The 21,107-nt window shown below is 36.1% G+C and overlaps 1 protein-coding gene across 1 annotated transcript in view; it reads right to left on the bottom strand.

Moving 5' to 3' along the window:
• sh3yl1 (SH3 and SYLF domain containing 1) overlaps window positions 1–21,107 on the bottom strand; it is a 56,889-nt gene that overhangs the window by 7,117 nt on the left and 28,665 nt on the right. The window contains exons 5-9 of the mRNA XM_088906654.1: window positions 13,390–13,502; window positions 9,176–9,304; window positions 8,662–8,815; window positions 7,053–7,125; window positions 6,790–6,840 (exon numbers count right to left, since the gene is read on the bottom strand). Of these exons, the coding sequence (XP_088762780.1) occupies window positions 6,790–6,840; window positions 7,053–7,125; window positions 8,662–8,815; window positions 9,176–9,304; window positions 13,390–13,502 (520 nt within the window). The remainder of the gene's footprint in view (window positions 1–6,789; window positions 6,841–7,052; window positions 7,126–8,661; window positions 8,816–9,175; window positions 9,305–13,389; window positions 13,503–21,107) is intronic.

Here is a 21,107-nt window from a genome sequence, read left to right as displayed (position 1 = left end):
TTGATTGCTCCTTTTCCCCAGTCTATATTCACTCTTTGGTTATCACACTAATTCACTCTGTTGCCTTGTTATAGGATATGATATATATAGGTCATGTGAATTAAAATAAACCTACAAACAATATTATCAGATACAATCACACTCACTAAATCATGGTGTTTGAGGACTGTTTATAATAAAGATAAAAGAAAGAGGGCTTTCATGTAACACAATGAGACCAATCAACTTGAAGTACTGAGGCTACATCTAGGTGATGGCAAGAAATTTAAATGGTAGGTCTTTCAAAAGACTGGTTTACCTTCCATATGTACACTGATAATTTTTCAATTGAAATTATAAGCACTGTTATACCGCAAACAAAATTATGCAGCTTCCTCTACAGTCTGCTAGTCTATGGTGCAAAACCCGAGAACCCAAGACAATACTGGCTTGTTCACGTTAAAAGATCCCCTAGTATTTTCACTTAAACGTATTATCAGATTCCTTCAAATTCAAAATAAAATAGAGGGATTTTACACCATCACCCTTCATTTCACAACCTAAATTTCCAATTTTCTACAATCGAACTCACTCCTTGGGTGTTCCTCTAGCATATCCTAAGAATAAAATAATGTGCATTTATTAAAATTAATTTCTGCATTTGTGTGTGTGCATTTAGGTATTTTATAAAGGCAAAAATTCATTAATGCGCCTTAGAAATTACTTTCTTTAGGGAATCATGACAATGCTGATAATTAAAAGTTTTTTTTCAATATTGTATTCCAAATAAGCATTACATAATTACATTGAACTACAGTATAATTGGAAGGTAGATGAAAAGTAAAAAAGACAGCCATCTCAATCCAGGATGACTATATTAGTATCTTCTGCTGCTGTGTCAAGGGGCATGGACTACTACCAATTTAATGTGGCACATTGATGTTCTTTGTATTCTAAATAAAAAAGTAATAAAATAGTTTATACTTAGAAGAAAGGCAAAAACAAGTCAGGAATAAAAAATAGAAAAACAAAACTGTTTAAAGGCCATTATTACAATTCCTAACAAAGCAAACATCCTAATTCAGACAATGATGAAATGTCATGTTTTTCATATTGTTGCAAATGTTTAAAAAATGTACAGAATTACATGTGTATTTACACATAAATCAACATCATTATGTATAGGCTTAATGTAATTAATATGTAATTTATTTTAACAGCATATGCAACTACACAAATATCACGGCTATTTATCATTGTAATAATGTATTTTTACTGGTCTGATTAAGAAAAGAAAGGAAGAGATCAGAATGAGTACTTAAGGGTTGATATAGGAAATTTACCTTTAACAAAACAGAAGTAAAATGATCATAGGTAGATCATTATACACCATGAACCTCCTTACACACTGCCAAAACACACTAATTTAAATAACAGTGAGCAACAATTTCTTCTCTCACTACTGTGTAATGTTAATTTGAATGAGAATTATTAGTAATGGTTAAAGATAAAAACTCGACAGATAATTCACAGATTAATCTTTTAAGGTATTCCACCATGACGGGGAAAAACAAAACTGAGCCAATTTAAGACGACAGTTCAAACAGAATACTGGCTGACTGCCAAAGAGGTTAAAATGACAGACATGCCTCAGTCACTAAAATACAGTAAACAATGCAGAAAAGTAGCATAGCGGGATGAGGGTGCCATGACTCTCATAAGAGAGAAAATTGCACAAGAGCATTCTTCATGAGTGACTCACAAGCAAAAAAAGACTTGTGTCTCCAAACATCTATAAACATCATTTCTAAACTGTATGTACACCAATTTACAAACTCATTTTTTTTTATGTGAAGCTGTGTCTATTAGTCTTATTCACCAATGAGATGAGAGCGAGCTTTTCCTACACCAAAAAAGGACCAAATTATTTATATTAATATTTCATTTTTGGGGACTGATTTGACTGAGTGTAGCCCTTTGTTGAACAGTTTTTTAGGAATTTAAAAACGGGGAAACGCAGATCATTTTGTACATTAATTTGGTGCGTGTTGCCGTTTTGTTATTGGCCTGTATGGAAGAGATGAACAATCCATCATAAACCAAAATTGCAACAGAGGCTTTAGAAAATAAAGTTTTGATCTTTATGAAAGATCATTCTTTTATATAACACCACGACCATTTCCAGACGTTTGCAGTTACAACACTTGTAACCTTACACCTGTACTCGAAGCACTAATAACCTGGCATATGTAAAAAGTTGTTTATGTTCAAAATGCTTCTTTTGTGAATAATATGTCCTTGTGACTCTGACAATGCCTAGACTGCAGGCAGCTACAAATTAGGTTTTTGATAACAGAGAGGCAAGAAAGGAAAGTCATCCAGCTGCTGAAAGAGGGGGCTGCGTGGGAATGAGAATTTTAACTTCTGTTATTTGTCTATAAAGAGAGCTTTGCTAGGGGGAACGGGCAGAGAAAGAAAAAGGAGAGAAGAACTTTTTCTTCCCCTCATGCTGCTGTATGGTGCTTTAACATCAGCTGAAGCAAAGGCTTGGTGATTGCTTCTTTTACCTCTGTAGCCTGGACTCCGATTCTCCTCCCAATCTCCTGAGGAGGGGTTACCCTCACCCTTGTGCCTTCAAAAGCCATATAACAGAGAAGGCCCACATGTAAAATATAAGTGTAAGGTAAAAGGACGCTCTGTGAAGCATGATATGGAAACGTATGGATGGCACCGTAGTGCAGTGGCTAGTATAACTGCCTTGGAGCCCAGTGTTCAATTCTTGGGGCACTATCTGTGAGGAGTTTGCGTGTTCTCGTCATATTTGTGTGGGTTTCCTCTCAGGGCTTTGGTTTCCTCCCACAGTACTGGTAGTTTCATTGGCTTTTGGGAAAATTGTCCCTGGTGTGTGTGTGTGTGTGTGTGTGTGTGTGTGTGTGTGTGTGTCCTGCACTGGACTGGTGTCCTATCCAGGATAGGCTCCGGCTCCCCCATGACATTGTATTGGATAAAATGATTACAAAGTGGATAGATATGGAAACTTCAGTCCACTCCTGTGATTATTCAGACATTAAAGCTTTTTAAGTACAAAATGTCCTGTGGCACAAAATATTACATCACATATTTTTGTTTAGTAATATTTAGAGGTCATTAGCTTTGCCGGTTCTTAGAGGCAAGGACAGAAAAATCAGTAAAGGTTACTTTGCCTCAGATGACCCCCGGTGGTCCTTGAACAATTGCAGAGTACACTGAAATACAGTAGGTATCAAATGGCAGCACTTCATCCTATAGGCTTTATGAGATTCACAATATTTCCCAATTAACCTCACAGGCTGAAAAGAACACCTGTCCAGTGTTTATATAGTAGGTGCTCATTAAATGTTTACGAAATTTCATGTGCAGCTTCCAGCAACAAGGTAAAATTGAAACCAAACATTCAGACTTCAGCGAGGGACAGGATGGGACATGGAGAGAGAAAATGTTGCAATATAATTTAGAAAACTAGCTATTCTGCAAGTCTGACTTTGCTGAGCGCACCATTATAAACAGGTGATGCGTGAGTTTACTTTACTTTTTAATTTGGTGTAAATATTTGGCATCCACATTTTTATGGAGAAAAGTAAATGTCTTTCTGTAAATGTGATGCAATCCCCAATATCAATATTAAAATACAGAAGAATTTCTTAATGCTAAAAATTGAGAAAAAACATGATTTACCCATGCTGCTTATGTTTGGTATTATACAGCATTAATATTTTCAACATAAGTAACGTGAACAGCTGAGCTTTGCTTCATGTGAAAGAATTTCAGATGTACACTAAAGAAATAAAGGTTGTTCCCAAAACTGCAATGAATTGCACAACTCAGAAGTACTTAAAGACTAGTAAAAGAACACATTCTCAATAATGTTTTCATTTCAGGCACCTGCAGTAAAGTGAGAACTCTGCGTATGTCTTACTGCTTCTAAGAAATGTTTTTGCAGACTGCATAGTACATCCAAAGTGTAACTTTTGTTTTACTGCCATTCCTTTTCTATAATGCATTGGAAAGTTATGCTTGACTTCACTTTTAATTATGCAAGAGAACCATAAATGATTAGAGAAAGTTTTGAAAGAACATTGTCTAACAAATGTTGTTGTGATTTACTTAACAGGTCAAACATGAATTGAATTTGTCCGAAATATACATAAGAAATTTGAAGAGAAAACCTTCAAGAGCTCCAATTTGCTGAAATAAATAAATGGAAGTTTCCTATTTTACAGTGCCTCTATACATTATACTCCGTTTCCTGCGTGTAATGCACTGTAGGGAGTAGTGGTCCTCAAACAAACCACTGTATTCTTCCACTTAATAAACTCTCAACATTCTCAGGACTGCACTCCAAAGATGAAAAAATACTGATCACTGCTTTGTAGTCTTTCATTTATTTGCTCTAGAGATGAATTTGTTAGGTGATTTGTTAGGTGATACAAGCAGAATATCCTCTCCTCCACTGTCTTCTGGTCTTTTCTGTTCTGTATTCACAACATGTATGGTCACTTGCTTTGTCAAGCGCCTTGTGACAACCAATGTTCCATGGCTATCCTTTTCATTTTAACAGTGAGCCAGATGTTCACTTACTGTATGTTGTTAGCAATCAAATAAAATGTTTGACAGTGAATATTTAATAGTATAATTCTAAAAAAACCAAAACCACCACAAAAACATTTATGCTATTTTAAACCACAACTCTCTTGAGTTTCTTTCAACCTTTCTTTAAAAGCAAACTGACAGAATATATAACACACATACGGTCTTTTCTTGAAACTAAACATCAACTGATTTTTTAAATCAACATTTGTTCCATCTTCCATTCTAAAATACATTTGTTTGTATTGTTACCTACAGTATTCCCCACTCTACACAATACTGCTGTGCATCAGTGTGGTAGCTCTAATGATACTAGAGAACTGAAATAAAAAAACAGACCAAAGGATTTTTTTTTTGCATGGCGTTTCTTTATAAGTTCTTCTAGCTCCAGCCTTCCTGGGAGCCATAGGCAAAAAGCCAGACACTCACAAAGCCTGGAACTAGCATTGAACATACAATACATTAATTACATAGAGTTAAATGTTCCATGAGTCTTAATTGATTGCCTTACAGTACAGAGGCAGGGAAGCAGTCCAACAGAGCCAAGCAAAAACGCCAAAAGCCAGAAGTACTCAATTGTGATCACTCATCTCTGCATATAACCCTGCGGCAAACCACAGGACCCTGCCTGACACCTTTTGACAAAATTAAAGCAAGCTGTCATCTAGAACGTGATGATCAAGACTGCTCAAATATACAGGAAACATCCACCACATTTCATTTGCAACTTCCATGACAAACAGATCATATGTGAAAGCTCTAATTGGAAATGGCCTCAAACACAGAACAATGAAAAGAGATACGGTGACACGCAAAGTCAGCCCTTTAAATCGCATTGTAACACTTACACAAACACTATTTTCAGTTTTCATCCATGGGAAAATGTTAACAACCACAACATTGAAAGTTTTTTTACTAATTTTAAGCACACTGGACCAAAAATTTCTCGGAAGACTGAGATGGGAAATTACACAGCCCTCAGTATCAAACATCTGTTTAAAATGTTATATATACTGTATAGTGCATCACTAAAATGCTTTTTAAAATGTTTATTAGCAAAGTTTAACTATTCAATTGTCATTTTGTCTTGTGCTGTAGAATCAGAACTCTTTACTGCCAGAGTTTTTTAAGCAATAAAGTAATGATGTGGTATGTTTATGAAATTATAAGCTTTTAATGTATTTAAAGGCTTTTAGATGAACCATGCAAGAATCCTTTGGTAAGATGTAATAAGAACAGCTGGGAGTAGGTTAATTCTTGCAAAATTCATTATCATTTCACACACTCACAATAAAATGCGATACTATCACAGGGGTAAATGACCATACCAAACCTCTGTGATCATGACCTCCGTACTTTTTTTGTGTGGTTCAGCTGAAATCAAAGCTCTCAGCAAAGCTTGAAATGGCTCGTGGTGCTTCAGATCTTAAGGTCTTGAACTGTGTCCTAAACCGTTAAAATCACTTTTCTCTGCCACAATTTCAAGGTTCCACATGCCAACAGCTTTGGTTGCATTTGGAGTTAACTAAATTGGTAGAAGGTCTGTAGAAGCTGTGAATTTCTACACGCAGGTATCTTTTATTATTATTATTAAGATATTTGTTGTTTTAATCTTTATGTATTAGCATCTACTTATATGGTGCATTTATTGCACCTAAAAGAAAAACACATGTTGGGGGTATGAGATATAATAAGAAACATAATTCTTTGTATTTACAGTATATAGAGCTTAACATATAGGAGACCTACTTCTGTCTACCACTGAGGTGCAGCAGCTACAGAAATATTCTGTTCCAGCAGTCCCACTACACTACACATCATGTACGGAAGTGAGAAGCTGCTTCACCACCTGAATGCCATTTACCTCTACGACGAGTGTATGACAACAGAACGAACAATAAAAAATAATTAGCATAATTAGCACTGCATTACTCTTAGAAGTACTCTTGGAACAAGTGGTTATTGAAATAACTGGCTCCAACACCTGACTCTACTTTAGAATAACTAACCCCTAATCAGTTATTTGGGGAATGTGGAACATCACATTTTGCAAGCAGTTTAAATGCATATTTGCCATTTCCCTGAAGAAAGCACAACAATCTTGGTTAATAGTCAAACTGACTTACAGTATCCATGTTGTAAATACATTGCTTTAGAACATATTTATCAAATCTGCCTGCTTACCCATGTCTGATCTGTAATCGCTGATACCAGGGTAGAGATTTGGTTTTTGATCTAAAACATCCAAAACACAAATGTTATTTTTCTTGAATAAAAGAAATAAAAACTGCTTAGTCTCAAGAACTTAGACTTAGAACTTTTACACACTTTCAAATGTAAAATCTGACATTATCGATATAATATTTACATACGTTATTTTCTAAGGAAACACTTGTTGAAACAGTGCAATTGCGGTTGCTGTTAATTTTTATTTACTGGAGTATTACCTTGTGGTCTCCGATTCACTGATGATCTCTGTGGCTGTGGTCTTGATAGAGGTCTTTCTGGGGGATTATTCACCTGAAATGAGAGCCACAAGTGAGTTTTTAGTTACTTCACACAATTGCAGCGAGTTTGTCTCTGCACCTGCATCTTCCTGAACGTGCGTTCTTATATGGGTAAACATTCTGGGAAGAAACTGAAATAACACCTAATGAGGTTTATTAATACAATCTATTGTATTTTACAGCTCTAAAGAGCTGAATCCACTTGCTCTAGATGTCTGTGGATTAAATAATGTACAGGTGTTTGGAAAAGTTAGCTTCCTTGTGTCTATGAAGCCTTGACATTTGTCATTCTGCTATGGCTTTTCTTTCCTGGTATTAGACAGTTCTGTTAAGTTAAGCTGATCTTATGCTATTAGTTGTCTGTTCTACAGCTTTTAAGAAGATATTATATACAATTGATCATGTAGCTCCTCCATATCTGATTATATAACTCAAATCCCACAGACTTCAATGGGGAAAGAGTCAGTACTGAATGGGGTGGGATGATGCTCAAAGCAGTTCAAATCTGGCAGCTATATGGGATTTAGAAATAGCAGTCCAGAAAAGGGTAGGATAGTACTAATATACTGTGTTCGTTTGCTTTTTTTCTCATTTCTTTACTTACTGTACATCATAACTAAGTCTGAAAGACAGTCATCTCATCTCAAGAAAGGTATCCAACTGACTTAAAGCCCTCACTGACAAACACAGTTCAATGAAAAAAAAATCAGTGAATAATATTGTTTCAGATAAACTGTCCCAAAATCTAACTGTGCAACTATTTGTCCATGTCAGTAGATGCATGTTGAGCAGCTGAAAGCACCAGCTCTGACGCATCGCATTTTGTTTAATCAGGTTTAAACAAACACTATTACATTTGTTTGGCAACCATTCCTAACAGTTTAGTGGCACAATGCTGCAGCTGAACTTTATTATACTGTACAATTACCACCTCGTAAATATGCTATCCATATCCAAAAGGAAGTTCACTTCTTGGCATGATGCGCATGCCTTTGTTTCCTAATATCTTCTGCATGTTTTCAGCACTGGGTGGAGAACAGATGGGTTTACACTCATCATGTGAGCTTGCTTTAGTGCCCTGTAATTGTGTTAAGCGTAGGACCTTCTAATAATCCTTGCTTGCTCCGTGTATTCTCAACTGCAAAATGAGCATTTTGAGTCGCAGGAGACAGAACAAAAAAGGGTCAGCTGGGTTTTCCACCATCCATGCATCAGGCAAACCACTGTATATGAAGCAATCTCCGATTTAGAATTACCCTTCCTTTGAAGTGAATGTCTGAGGTGGTCTCTAAGGTAGTGTTACTGCCTGGTATTAAAATACTCCCCAGTGTGGATGCGAAACCTTGTTTACACCTATTACAGTGCATCTTCAAAGCAGCCAACAACACTTATTTGAAGCACATGAATTTCAGCGAGTCTGCAAAGTAATCTCATAAAGTAATACACAATTATGTATCAAGAATTCCCCTGATTTCAAAGCATGATAATAAGAAATCTTGTAGCAATGTTCACACCACACACAATGAATGCATGCATGTGTTGTACAAACCTTACTTGAGGCTGCCCTCAAGTTCTTACGTTGCCAATCAGTTGTATACTTCTCGGTGTAGACCTCAAGAATTTCATAAAGATTACTTGCAGCTGGGGGTGGCTCCACATCACCATTCAAAATGTTGAAGGCACGGATATCTTGAGCATAAAATCTATCAGAAAAATACAATTAGAAATATAATCTAATAACATAGGTTTAAAAATTAGGTCCCTGTAAATTTCTGGTTGCAATGTAATATAGAAGATATGTCAGTTATGATGATGACCTGATAACGGAAGCATTTTTCCAAAGAGCTTCACTTCTGTGTTAAAGCTACTGTATATTCATTTTCAAGAAATAGAACAATGTGAAAATGTGGCTCATATTGCAGCCTCTCAAACATTAAAAGCCTTTGTTCAATATAAAAAGCTTTTGTTCAACAAAAATTACTTCAGAAAACTGATGGACAATACCACAACAGACTGTTCATTACACAGTAATTCCTTTATGACAACTGTTGGAGATCACCTACTTCCTGTTGGTTTCTCTCCTTTCAATTAGATAGGAGCCTTCCAGGGAAATGCCAGCAAATAACCCTCGTGACTTGCAGTATGTGTACACAGCTGCAGTACTTCTTAAGGCAACATCTGCTTCAACATTTCTGTAACATAGATGCATGTTAAGTTAGGAAGTCATTCTCCTCTGGACTTTGGTACTTTATTTTCCTCTATTCGACAGGACATCAAGGAGTCCACAGATGTGGGGAAGCCTTTTGGCTCACTGAGGTGGAAGTTTAAGAACAGCCTCCTATCAAACCTAACCTGTATGCCTTTAGGAGGCAGGAGGACACCATGACACCAGGTAGGTGAAAATCCAAGCTAATATACAAAGAACAAGCCAACTTCACACAGACAGGCACCACAAGCTAGAATCAAACCCAGGACTCTTGCACTTTGAGGTGGCAGTGTTACCCAACACACACATGCTGCCCATAAAATGTCATAAATGCACTAGGCAGGTATTAAATCCCAGGCCTCCTGTAGGCCAGGAAAGCATTCTATCATGGGAATGCCAGAGCCCAGTTTGAGACCTCCATTAAAAAAAACAAAACAAAAAACTATACTATACAAAAACAAAAAACTATAAAAACTATAGGTCTCATAAGGAACTTCTGATTACACCAGAAATAACACTTTTGGGATTCTGCTCTTGCTCAGTCAAAAACACCATCAAGTATTAAATATATTTTAAAAAGCCATTTTTCAAATTTTCTCTAATCTTACATACTTGAGGGCTTTCTAAATTAAATGTGATTTAAAGACATTTAGCAGAAGATAATAATAATGAACTTCATTTTAAAAGGTGACTTCTCAGTGCTTTACAGAACAAAAACAAAAAAATACACAAGATATATACAATGAGAGGAGACAGTAGATGGTTGCTTTTATGTAAAGTTTATAGCCAGAAGCAAAGGTTCTTCAGCACTACAAACAATGTTATAGACTTCTGATGTCATCATGTCCATGGTTGAGTCAACTTCACAAAAGATCACCTAACACCATCATGTTGCAAAGTCCTCTATTTTTAATGCTGGATAAGAAGATGTGAAAATTAAACTCTCCTGAAAAGAGTTCAGCTTCATAGCACTGCTCGGGTATCTCAGCATTTAATTTAACACGGCAAACTGGTCATTTTAACAGGAGTGCAGAGAACTGACTTTGTATGACTTTGCCTGATGGCTTGAAGAAGATCAGATTCCACTGTTCCACAAATTAAAAAAAAAAATCTAACTTTTTTGTAGTTCTTAAAAACAGAAATATGAAAAATATCATCTTTCTCCCTCCTCCTTCTCCACAGCCCTCTCAGACTGAAACGTGTGCGTTTGCTCCAGGGCCTTAAACATACTGCTTGCATTCAGGACGCACTACCCCCTCACCTCTTCCAGGTTGCTGCTCTCAACTACCAGTTCCTGATGTTCCCCTGACTCCTTGTCAGGGTTCTGAGCTCTCAGGATTCTTTCCCCCGGTCTTTAAACAGGCCACCATTGTACCTCTCTTAAAAAAAAAAAAAAAACTCACCCTCATCTAGACCAAAATAATCTACCATCTTGGATGGAACTGGAGCAACTCTCTCGTAAACCAAGTTCTCTTAAACACCTCCCATTCATGGACAAATCATTGCTAAAAATCCCTGCGTCTCTTCTTTCTTGGATGCATACTTTAAAGTTCTTCAGACTTTCACACATGATCTTTCAGGTTTCATGATTTACTGAGAAGAAAATGTATACATTTCCCCAATTTAACTCGATACACCTACACAATGCTCCTGGCCTTCTTTAATCCCCTAACAAGGTTCCGAAAACTGGGAGAGTGTGCTTTCATAATCCATATCTGATCCTGCAAATCAGCTAGCACTTTCAAATCCTGTTGTGAAATTCTTTGCACCCTTTAATATCAAAATATGTATACCTGCCTATTTTCTGGATTGTACAGCACCAAAGATGTACCATGAACGGCAATATGTAAAATAAAGATAGTTGTTTTTACTATTAGTAGTAGCAGTGCGGAATAGAGATGAGCATTTCTACATGTTTTAGTGATTTAATTAATTTGTTTTACTCCAGTTAAGCTGTACATCTACCCTCAAAAGTAGACAGACATCCTCGACAGTTACAGCTCTATTATCATTATTATCAAGGTAGTCCAGAAAAATATTTAAGCCATATTGGAAAAAACGTTCAATACAATGGGTTAAGTTAAAAAGACTCTGAAGATTAATGTAACCTACTTACATCATTTATGATTTATTGACAATATCATTGTTTTTGCACTCAATAAGAAAAACAAATACCATAGTGAATTCAATAACTACATGAAGATAGTTCGAAGATTAACTTAAAAGAAAAGCAATGCCTTAACATTTATGTGAAGGGTCAATAACATTTACTTTCTTTGTCCTGGACTTTAAAGAGGTCAACAATTCTGTGAATTCACAAAAAAAAAATTACTTATAATCAAAGGTCTGAAAAAAAAGAAGTAAAATTGGAGTGCCTTTTGATTAAGTGGAAATTGATTTTGTACCTTAAAAGTGAAGCTTAAGACCATGTTGTGCTGCTTGTATCAAATAAAGAAGAAAATACTGCACCCGGAATTAAAAAAAAAAGTACAGAACTATAGGTAATAAAAAAAAGACAAAAATGTACACTTGCATATATAGGCAGAAAAAAAATCTATTAATCATAAATCAAAGAGTATGAGACATCATAATATGTGTTAATTGAGAAACTAACATGGCAACAGGCTGGACAAAAGCAAAAACAGATCTTTACTGACCAAGAAACAATCGGAAAGAAAGAGATAAAAAGAGGGCAAGACGATGATGAAATCACAGGCTTGTGGGAACATGTTGGATGGGACTATTTACAGGTACCTGTAAATTTCTATACAGATTAATTTTCTTAGATGTCAGTTGAGTTTATTACACATTTGTTCCTCGTTGCATTTATTTGTTTTTATAAAAGCTTTAAGGGATGTTGCCTGGAAAAGGCCCGAAGACTATGCCAACACGCATATACCCCCTAACTGTCTTTGTGCATCTTTTTAAGAGCAAAATAGCCAACAACATTTTTTTTTTCCCTCTGCACATCCTTATCAATTGGTTTTCTCCACATGTTTCACATATTTTTTTTACTCATTTCAAGATTCTTTTAAATACATTTAGCACTTTTAACTTTCATGTTATACTTCTGAATAAATTATTTGCTTATTTTATGGGCTGTTTTTGTTTTGTAATTTCAAAGCCAACTCATGCTCTCTTTAATGTGCCCTTTGGACCAATAAGCTACCTTAACTGCAAATAAGTAAGATTGTCAGATGGTCTTCTCTTGCTTTTAAGATTTCTTATGTTATTTAACCTCAGCAAAGGATACAGAGAAAGAAGAAGCCACACTGACTAAAAAGCCTTTTTCTTTATTTGTGACTGTTTTTTGTCTCAATAGTTTTGCAAAGAACTTTGGCACTCATACTGTTGTTCTCTCATTTATTCAAATTTCTGGCATGTTTTATTTCATTGAATAATCATAAAAGACTTTCATGGTGTTAAGCCTATATATTTAAAAAAATATATGGAATTTGTAAGTGAAACATTTACCTTTGTTTTATTTCTTTTTTTAGAGTTTCTAACACTAAAAAATGCATTATTTTGCATTCTTTGATCTAACTCCAAAACAAGAGGAACAGATGTTTCCAGAATTCATAGGCAGCAACAGTATGAAAATATTATACAATAAACAATGATCTTACAAGAGCTATACTCTTACCAAATTGGTTACAGCAATGTGCTACAAATGGCACTATTGCATTGAATAGCAATATATCATAGGTATTCCACACTGATTTACATTTTCAGCATCATTTTGACAGATTTAAAGCCTAAGCTACTGTTTAAGGAATTATTTTTTAATCAAAACCATGAGTCAAAGAACTGACTCTTTGCTCATGCTTAAAATAAAACCACATGTTCTTCAGTATATATTATCCAAAACACAGTCTTACCAAAACACATTAGAAAGGGGAACTGTTCTATTGAAATACACTCTGTAGTTTAATGTAAAATTAAAAATTAAATTTTAAATTAAAAATAAATGGGTTTTATCAACATGTATGTGTTAAGCACTGATACTTAAATCTACTTAACTTTGTCTGCCTTCCACGAAGGGTAGCTAGAATTAAGAAGAAACATTCTTACCTCCCCAGAGGTCCAACTGCCACTGTACAATTCCCTCCTAGTGTGAGGTTGCCCCCTTTCCCAAAAGCTTCAATTGCTCTTCTGTGATTCAAGATGATGACCAAATCTGACACCTGTCAAAAAATGTTATTACTTTTTATTCTGATGACGTATAAAAAGTGAAATACATGGGAAACTATTATATCAATATGAATATCAGATTAACAGATTTTTGCAAATTGTATTTTGAGAACGACTGCAAATGTCAATACATTTTTTTCTGCATCTGACATTTTTTGTAGGTTCTAAAACTCAGAGGTAGTCATTCTAATATTATGTCTTTAAAAAGTGGCATTATGCTTTAATTTCACTTAGCCTTACTGACATTGTGTTACAGCAGAACAGTTAGGTCTAATCAGGAGAATGCTAGCAATCTGTATGGAAAGGCTTTCAAAAACAGCACACTATATTAATAGACATAACACGCCATGATTTCCCTTTTACTGAAGAAATCGCAGCATTATTCAAAAGTTTGGAAAAGCCAAACAGCAGGAAACTTCAGAGCGAAAAACGTAAATTATCTCAGTACCATCAATAAAACAACAGGCGTTTCCAAACTTTTTAATGAATTTAATACTTCACACAGTAAAGATTTCCACATTCCAAAGCACTAACATGTGCTTTAAAATAATTTGCATTATTGTAAACAATTCAGAATGAACAAAACATGTAACAATCATCAAAACAAATTGAAGAAAAAACACAACACGGATTTACAGATGAGACCTATTTTCAAGACGCACATAGTTCAATTTACTTCCGAGGTGCACATGGTTATGTTTACTTCTAAGAAAAAGCTGCAGCACAAGAATAATTGCAAAAAAAAAATTACAAGTGACCCCGGAAGGTGTCTGGAGTACCCTGAAACATGTTTATGAAAGTAAATCGGCAAAAGAAAAGCATATCTAGAAAACCAAAAAAGCCTCAAAAATTAGAATCTGATGACTATAATCTTAAGGGATACTGCAGGTACAGCAGTTTTAAAATATTAGGTGCATGAGACCAAGGGATGTTATGGTAAAATTGCATAATGCACAGTAAAAGCCTCTTTAAGAATATTGTGTTCAACATTACAAAAAGATTTTGCTGCTCTAGAATATGCCCCGAGAAGAGTTGTACACTAACAGGATAAAAGACCAGAACCTTTTTTAGTCTTGAACAGAGAAAGGTATGAGGAGACCCAATTTAATTCTTCAAAGTCCTCAAAGGAGTTGAAGTAGTCACTCCTATGGACTTTATTTTTACAATCAGCTGGGAAACACAAGTGGAAACGATTTTGAAGTACATTTGAAATAGAAAAACAGGAGGTTTTCTTTGTTTTACACAAAGTGTTGTGGAAAAGTGGAATAAGCAACTAGCCATACTGTTGAAACTGATATCCTCGAGTGTTTTAGGAATGACTGAATGGCCGCCTCCTGCTTTGCAACCTTCCTGATGTTTATAAATTCCTATGACTGGAAGAAACACATGGAATCACAATCAATTTATTTCAGACTGAAAGACGATGAACCATACAGTATGGCTTCCACAAAGAAGCTCTCTTTAAACCCTTAAAATAGTATAACATTTTTACATTTCAAGACGGCATACCCACTGAAATATAAGTGAGTGACAGACTGCACATACGTCAGATTTGACGACTCTGAAATTTGAGATTGGTCTTTAGCACAAGAAAGGTAGACTCAACACAGAAAAGGAGAGTGATGCAACATCATGTTTCCATCCCACAGTAACATTTTGAAGGGTCTTTAAGTATTTTGGGCCCAAATTTTCAAATGAAGAATAACTAGATTCTTCTGTACCTGAAAATAGAGCTCAAATTACAGTAATAGCTCAAAGGCGGAGTTTTCAGCATGACTATTAAAGCACATACCTTTTAAGAGTAAAGAAACAAGGATGAGCTTTGAAATGCATGTTAGGAGACAAGGAACATTGAAGTATAAAACTAGTAATATGCAAGCAGCACAACAGCATGCTTGCAAACAAACAAGCTTAAGCGAGGCTGGGCTAATGCAAAATAACTCAAAATGTTGTACTTGCAGTAGTAGGAATTAAACATTACAACCTTCATTACTATTAAAATCCTATATAAACACAGTGTATCAAGTGTAAAAGACAAGTGTGTGTGCGCACATACAGTATCTCTTAAATCATGCTGACAGGGGTGTTTCCACCAACGGTCTTTCATCACCAGAAGAATCTAAAAAATAATTGACAGTTGTTGACTAATTTTTATTTCATCACAGGAATACGACACCAGGTTTGGAACCATTCCCATGTTAATAAACTAAGTTGTACCCCTTTTGTCATCTTTGCATGCGAGACTGCTTCCCTTAAGCTTTCGTGTAAGACAACAATTATCATACATAATATCGCTATTAAAAACAGATTTATGGCAGCTAGTGTATTAAATGTTTATGGATGGCCTGAAAAAAAGTATATTCAATTCCTTAAGAGTTCTGAAGATGTATATGTGCAATGAAGGGCAAACAAAAATGCATATTTATGACATACACACATGTATAATCCACATATTACAATATGTTGACATTTAAAAACATGAAATAAGTTCCTTACACTTACAGTATATAGCACTTTTCTAGACACTCCACTCACTCCACGTTTTACAGGCAATGGGGACTCCACCATCACCAATGTGTAGCTCCCACTTGGATGATGTGACGGCAGCCAGTGTACCTACTCTTTTTGAGAAACGCCCTGGGATTTTTAATGACCACAGAGAGTCAGGACCTCGGTTTTACGTCTCACACCAAGGACAGCGCCTTTTTACAGTATAGTGTCCCCATCACTATACTGGGGCATTAGGACCCTCACAAACCGCAGGGTGAGCACCCCCAACTGGCCCCACTGACACCTCTTCCAGAAGCAACTTTAGATTTTCCCCAGAAGGTCTCCCATCCAGGTACTGACCAGGCTCACCTGCTTATGATATGATGATATGGCTGCAGGCTACCATACTGTGTAATATGAGGATTGACCAGATAAAGGCGATGGGGCCTCATTTACAAGTAAGATACAACATGATGAGGCTTATACAGTAATAAGCCTATACATAAAATACAGTCCTTACTGCACAAGGACATTAATGAATGAGGCCTTTACTGTATCTGTTAAGAACCAAATTAGTAACACTAGGTATTTAAAACAGTAGAACAGAAACAGCAATGTCATAGGACATCTTCACTGGCTCCCCATTACCCTGCACATTCAGGTAAATATTTTACTATTAACTTTCTAAAGCCTTATACACCAACACCAATGTGCTCAGCTGAAGCACGTCATTTAGTACCTTTTTACAGGTAAAAGCATCTCAGTGGCACATGACATAGAACATACAGGTAAATCCTTATTCCGCAACATTGAAGTTCTTGCCACCATGCAATAAGTCATTAATCCAATCAATTGAATAATTAAAAATTGTTCTAATTTTTAATTCCACGTTTTTCAGGGCACAAAACACATTTCCAGGGTCATCTGGCATACTACAGTTTGAGGACCACTGCTTTAGTGCAAGTGAATTCTGCTACTACAGTTTATTAATTTTAAATATTTTCATGAAACCGACACACACAGGGAGACAATTTTTTTTTTTTGAGATCCCCTTTCAAGTATTGCATAAAAAGAGCAACCTTATAATCAGCAAAAATAAAATTATAAAAATCAGCGTTGTTAGGAGCCCATGTTTCTCATTTGCTCACAGTGACTAGTGAGCAAGTAGGGCCGTTTTCACGTCACAATTCACACAAATCTCGCTTTTGTCTGTGGCGAAACCAGGAGTTTGCAATATGGCAACCATACAGTACTTTCAAATAGTTCACGATTTTTTTTTTTGATACAAAATGTGTCAAATTTTGTGGTATATGTCAATTCATTTATTTGGTTACCAAAATGTAATAACTAAATCTGAGAAATGGGACTGAAGTTCCCCTTTGGTCCTGAACCCTCCGTTATTATATTTACTTTCGGTTCCCAAACCTCGACCTATATCTGGGACTGTCTGCAGGGGGAAATAAAAAGAACAAAATGAGATACGGATTGGACACGGTGTCTTGCCGCAAACATTTCTAAAACCATTATACTGGGGCGGAGCGGTGGCTCCGTGGCTAAGGATCTGCACCTGTGGCTAGAAGGTTGCCGGTTCAAATCCTGCAGCCGGCAGAGGAATCCTACTCCATTGGGCCCCTGAGCAAGGCCCTTAACCCCAACTGCTCCAGGGGCGCCGTACAATGGCAGACCCTGCACTCTGACCCCAGGCTTCTCTCTTCCTGTCTGCGTGCCTGTGCGTCTCATGGAGAGCAAGCTGGGGTATGCCAAAAAACAAATTCCTAATGCAAGAAATTGTATATGGGCAATAAAGTGATCTGATCTTATATTGTACTTACAGTATAATAACATTACACTGAGCAAAACCAATCAAAATCATTACAAGTAGTAGTAAAATAAATTAACCATAGAACTTAAGGATAATGAAAACATTTAAAAAAAACAATTAGATCAAAGTAAAGCTACAGCTGATTCTGGTAATGAATTAAAAGTTTACTTAGTTAAGGAGGGAACAAGGCTTCCCGTTTTGCCCAAAAGATTTGGGAGTGCAGTGAATCATCCTCCTACGGAGCCTTCAACAAACCTACAGGAAATAAGTCATTGGTTTTTATTATCTAAGGAAATCGGATGTAATTCATACAATTGGTTCTCGCCTAGCTTGGCAATTTCTATTGCAACCTCTGCAACTTTTCAGCCTGTGCATTTGGAGGTGATATATCATATAATCATCAGGATGGCCAACTTCGGGAAGGCAGTTGTACTTGTCTGTATTGATTTTTCAAAATTAAGTTTGCACAGGAAGAAATCCACCACTTATTAGTGTGGAACACTTCTGGACAAGACAAGTTATTTTTCTTGTCGAGCAATTATTTTCACCTTGCTGTGAAGCTCTTTTTATTTTTTCCCCACAATTTAAAGCCACAAAGCCTAACTTCATACATCATAACTTTGTGGATGATATATAATTCAGCATTGCTTATGTTTTCAGCTTACTGCTTATTATGACAGACTTAAATGCAAACTCAATTACTGGCTGGACAGGTAAGAAAACATATGTACATAACTCATAACATTATATTTTAAATTAAACACTTCATTTCCTTGCAGCTGCTATTCAAACAACACTGAAGAGAGCTATGCTTCTTATCTAATGCTCTTGAGATTTCTTTTGAATGTCATCTAAAATGCAACACAGTTCTCCTGTGAGGCCTTAATGAATTTCATGGAGAACCTGGATGTAAAAGAAAATTAAAACACAGTACCTGGGAATATAACTTGGAAGAATCACATTTTATACCGATTGAGGAAAATCCTAGAACAGACACTGGAAGCCTGCAGATCACATCCTTGTTTAAACAACAAAAGAGCCACTCTAAAGACACCCTCAAAGACAGCAGCCTGAGGGACATGGAGTTAATTCCCGGGTGTAACATGCCATATTGTCAAAGGCAAATACAGATCCAGGCCACTTAATGCCCACTTTTTTAGGAAAACCCATTTCCCCCCCCAAGATCATGAAAAACAAGGGAAATGGCAAGGTTTGTGTAACTTCGCCAAGCATATTAAATACAAGCTTTCATGCGGTTTTCACTGAAATTCCTAGTACTGTATATAATATTTTCATGCCTTAAAATATTAAAACAAGCAAATCTAAACATCAAGCAAAATTGGAAGCACTATATTAAGATAATGAAACCAAACTGTGACAAGAAAAGTGTCCTAAAAAGCCAACACGTATACACTATTTTTAGAGATAAGTCAAATATTTTCTGTGAATGTTTCCAAGATTGCTTGTATTGGGAAAAGTGGATGCTAATTTTCTTCGGGAAAAATGAAACATTAAATATCTCCTATCAATATGACTCTGGCCTGATTTCAAACTTGGCTGGATGTCAAGGGATAGCTTAGGCACACATTAGTACTGCAAGTAGAATACTGTAACAAACATGCTGCAAGTTACAGAGGAATGGGTACATTTCACATATTTCCAAAAACTGTTTTCCTATGAAACCAACAAACAAATAAGAACTAACCTATCCTCTTCTGAAGATATTTCCACCAATAAGAAAATACATGTTAACAAATGTTCCCAAAATCTGAGTCCATGTCCCTTCAGTGCCCAATACCTGATAGGATTCCATTCATCAAGAATAGGTTCAGCGGTGAAGAGGGGCTGTAGGCTGTAAGTTGTTTTCTGTCTGGTCTCTTCTCCCTCCTTGATATATTCTTCACATACATCTTTACTGTTCCTTGCTGCCTATCATTTGTTTATCACATAGTCAAATCTTCTGGAAATCTTCAGCCTAATAAGTAGTCCAGCTATCCAATTTCTACTCCTATTGGTCTGTTATCTAGCAAGATGCTTTATTATCCAGCAATTTCAAGCATAGTTGTGTCAAGGGTGAGGTCTCTTTACAAGATGAAATATTGGCATTCAAAACCGCTAAACCACAACGATATAATTTTTGTGGTTACAGTGGCCAAAATTGAACAAAATGCTCTACCTGAGCTCCTAATTAATGTTGCAATGTACAAGTTCCACCATGTATATTCTACTCTTTTTGCTATATACCCAAGCATTCAGTTTGATATTTGTATGGTTTCTCCACATTGTCTTAAACCTAAAAATCATAACATAAGGACACACCTCAGAATCCTGCAGTCACATTATGTTACAGTATAAATTATTGCTTCTCATGTGAATATCTTGTACTTATCAATGCTACCTGTACATTTCATTTAATAAGTGTCTGCCCAGTCTTTTTGTAATTCTCATTTCTGTCTGACACTCCCTCTGTCTTTGTATTTCTTTAGATAGTCTGCTAACTATACCAGAATTTAAATTGGTCACTTATATCACTAAGAGCAATGAGCCTAAAACAGCCGATTTTGTATTAAGACTACTACTTAAATATGACCAATTATGTTCTTAAATTGTCTATTTGATAACCTGTTTCTTACCCATGTACCTATTCCCATGGATACCTTTGAATCCTAATGTGTTTAAATTTGAGAGGGAACCTTATCAAAACCTTTCCGAAAGTCTAAATATATTGTGCTAGAGTATATGCTTCAGTGTTATCAGCTGTCCTTGATACGTGTTCAAAGACATTCAAGTATGTTACTTACAGTAAACAGGGCCTCCTGTTTCCAAGGCTGGCCGTCTCCTAAAACATTTCACATTTAGCTTTTCTTCACGTTACTTTAACAGCAAGAGCAGAGCCACTGATTACTCAATAGTTTCCTGGTTCATTTTTAGCTCCCTTTTTCCAAATTGGTGTCATATTTGAAAATCTCCAAAATCTATAAGTACTGCTCCTTTTCTATGCGAGATTAAGATATCCTAGTTAAGGGGTTATGAACAATATCCCTCTCTTCCTTATGTACAATTGGGGGAAAATGCCATTGGAACCCACTGATTTATGCAGTGATTGTAGTAGGTCATCTTCCAGACGAGACCTTAAACCAAGGTCTTGACTATTTGGTCATTAAAGCTGTTTCCCTCCCCCCCCCCCCCCATTTAGCTGTTAAAAATAAATAAGATCATCAACCCCTGTGCCATGGCCAAATTCAACTCTGAGCTTGTAGGATCAGGCCTACTAAAAAAAAAAATC

This window comes from Atractosteus spatula, chromosome 2 (assembly GCF_055471065.1).
Source record: "Atractosteus spatula isolate fAtrSpa1 chromosome 2, fAtrSpa1.hap1, whole genome shotgun sequence".
Taxonomy (NCBI): Eukaryota; Metazoa; Chordata; class Actinopteri; order Semionotiformes; family Lepisosteidae; genus Atractosteus; species Atractosteus spatula.
The sequence above is the reverse complement of the archived record's forward strand: the minus strand, read 5'-3'. Positions and strand labels throughout refer to the sequence as shown.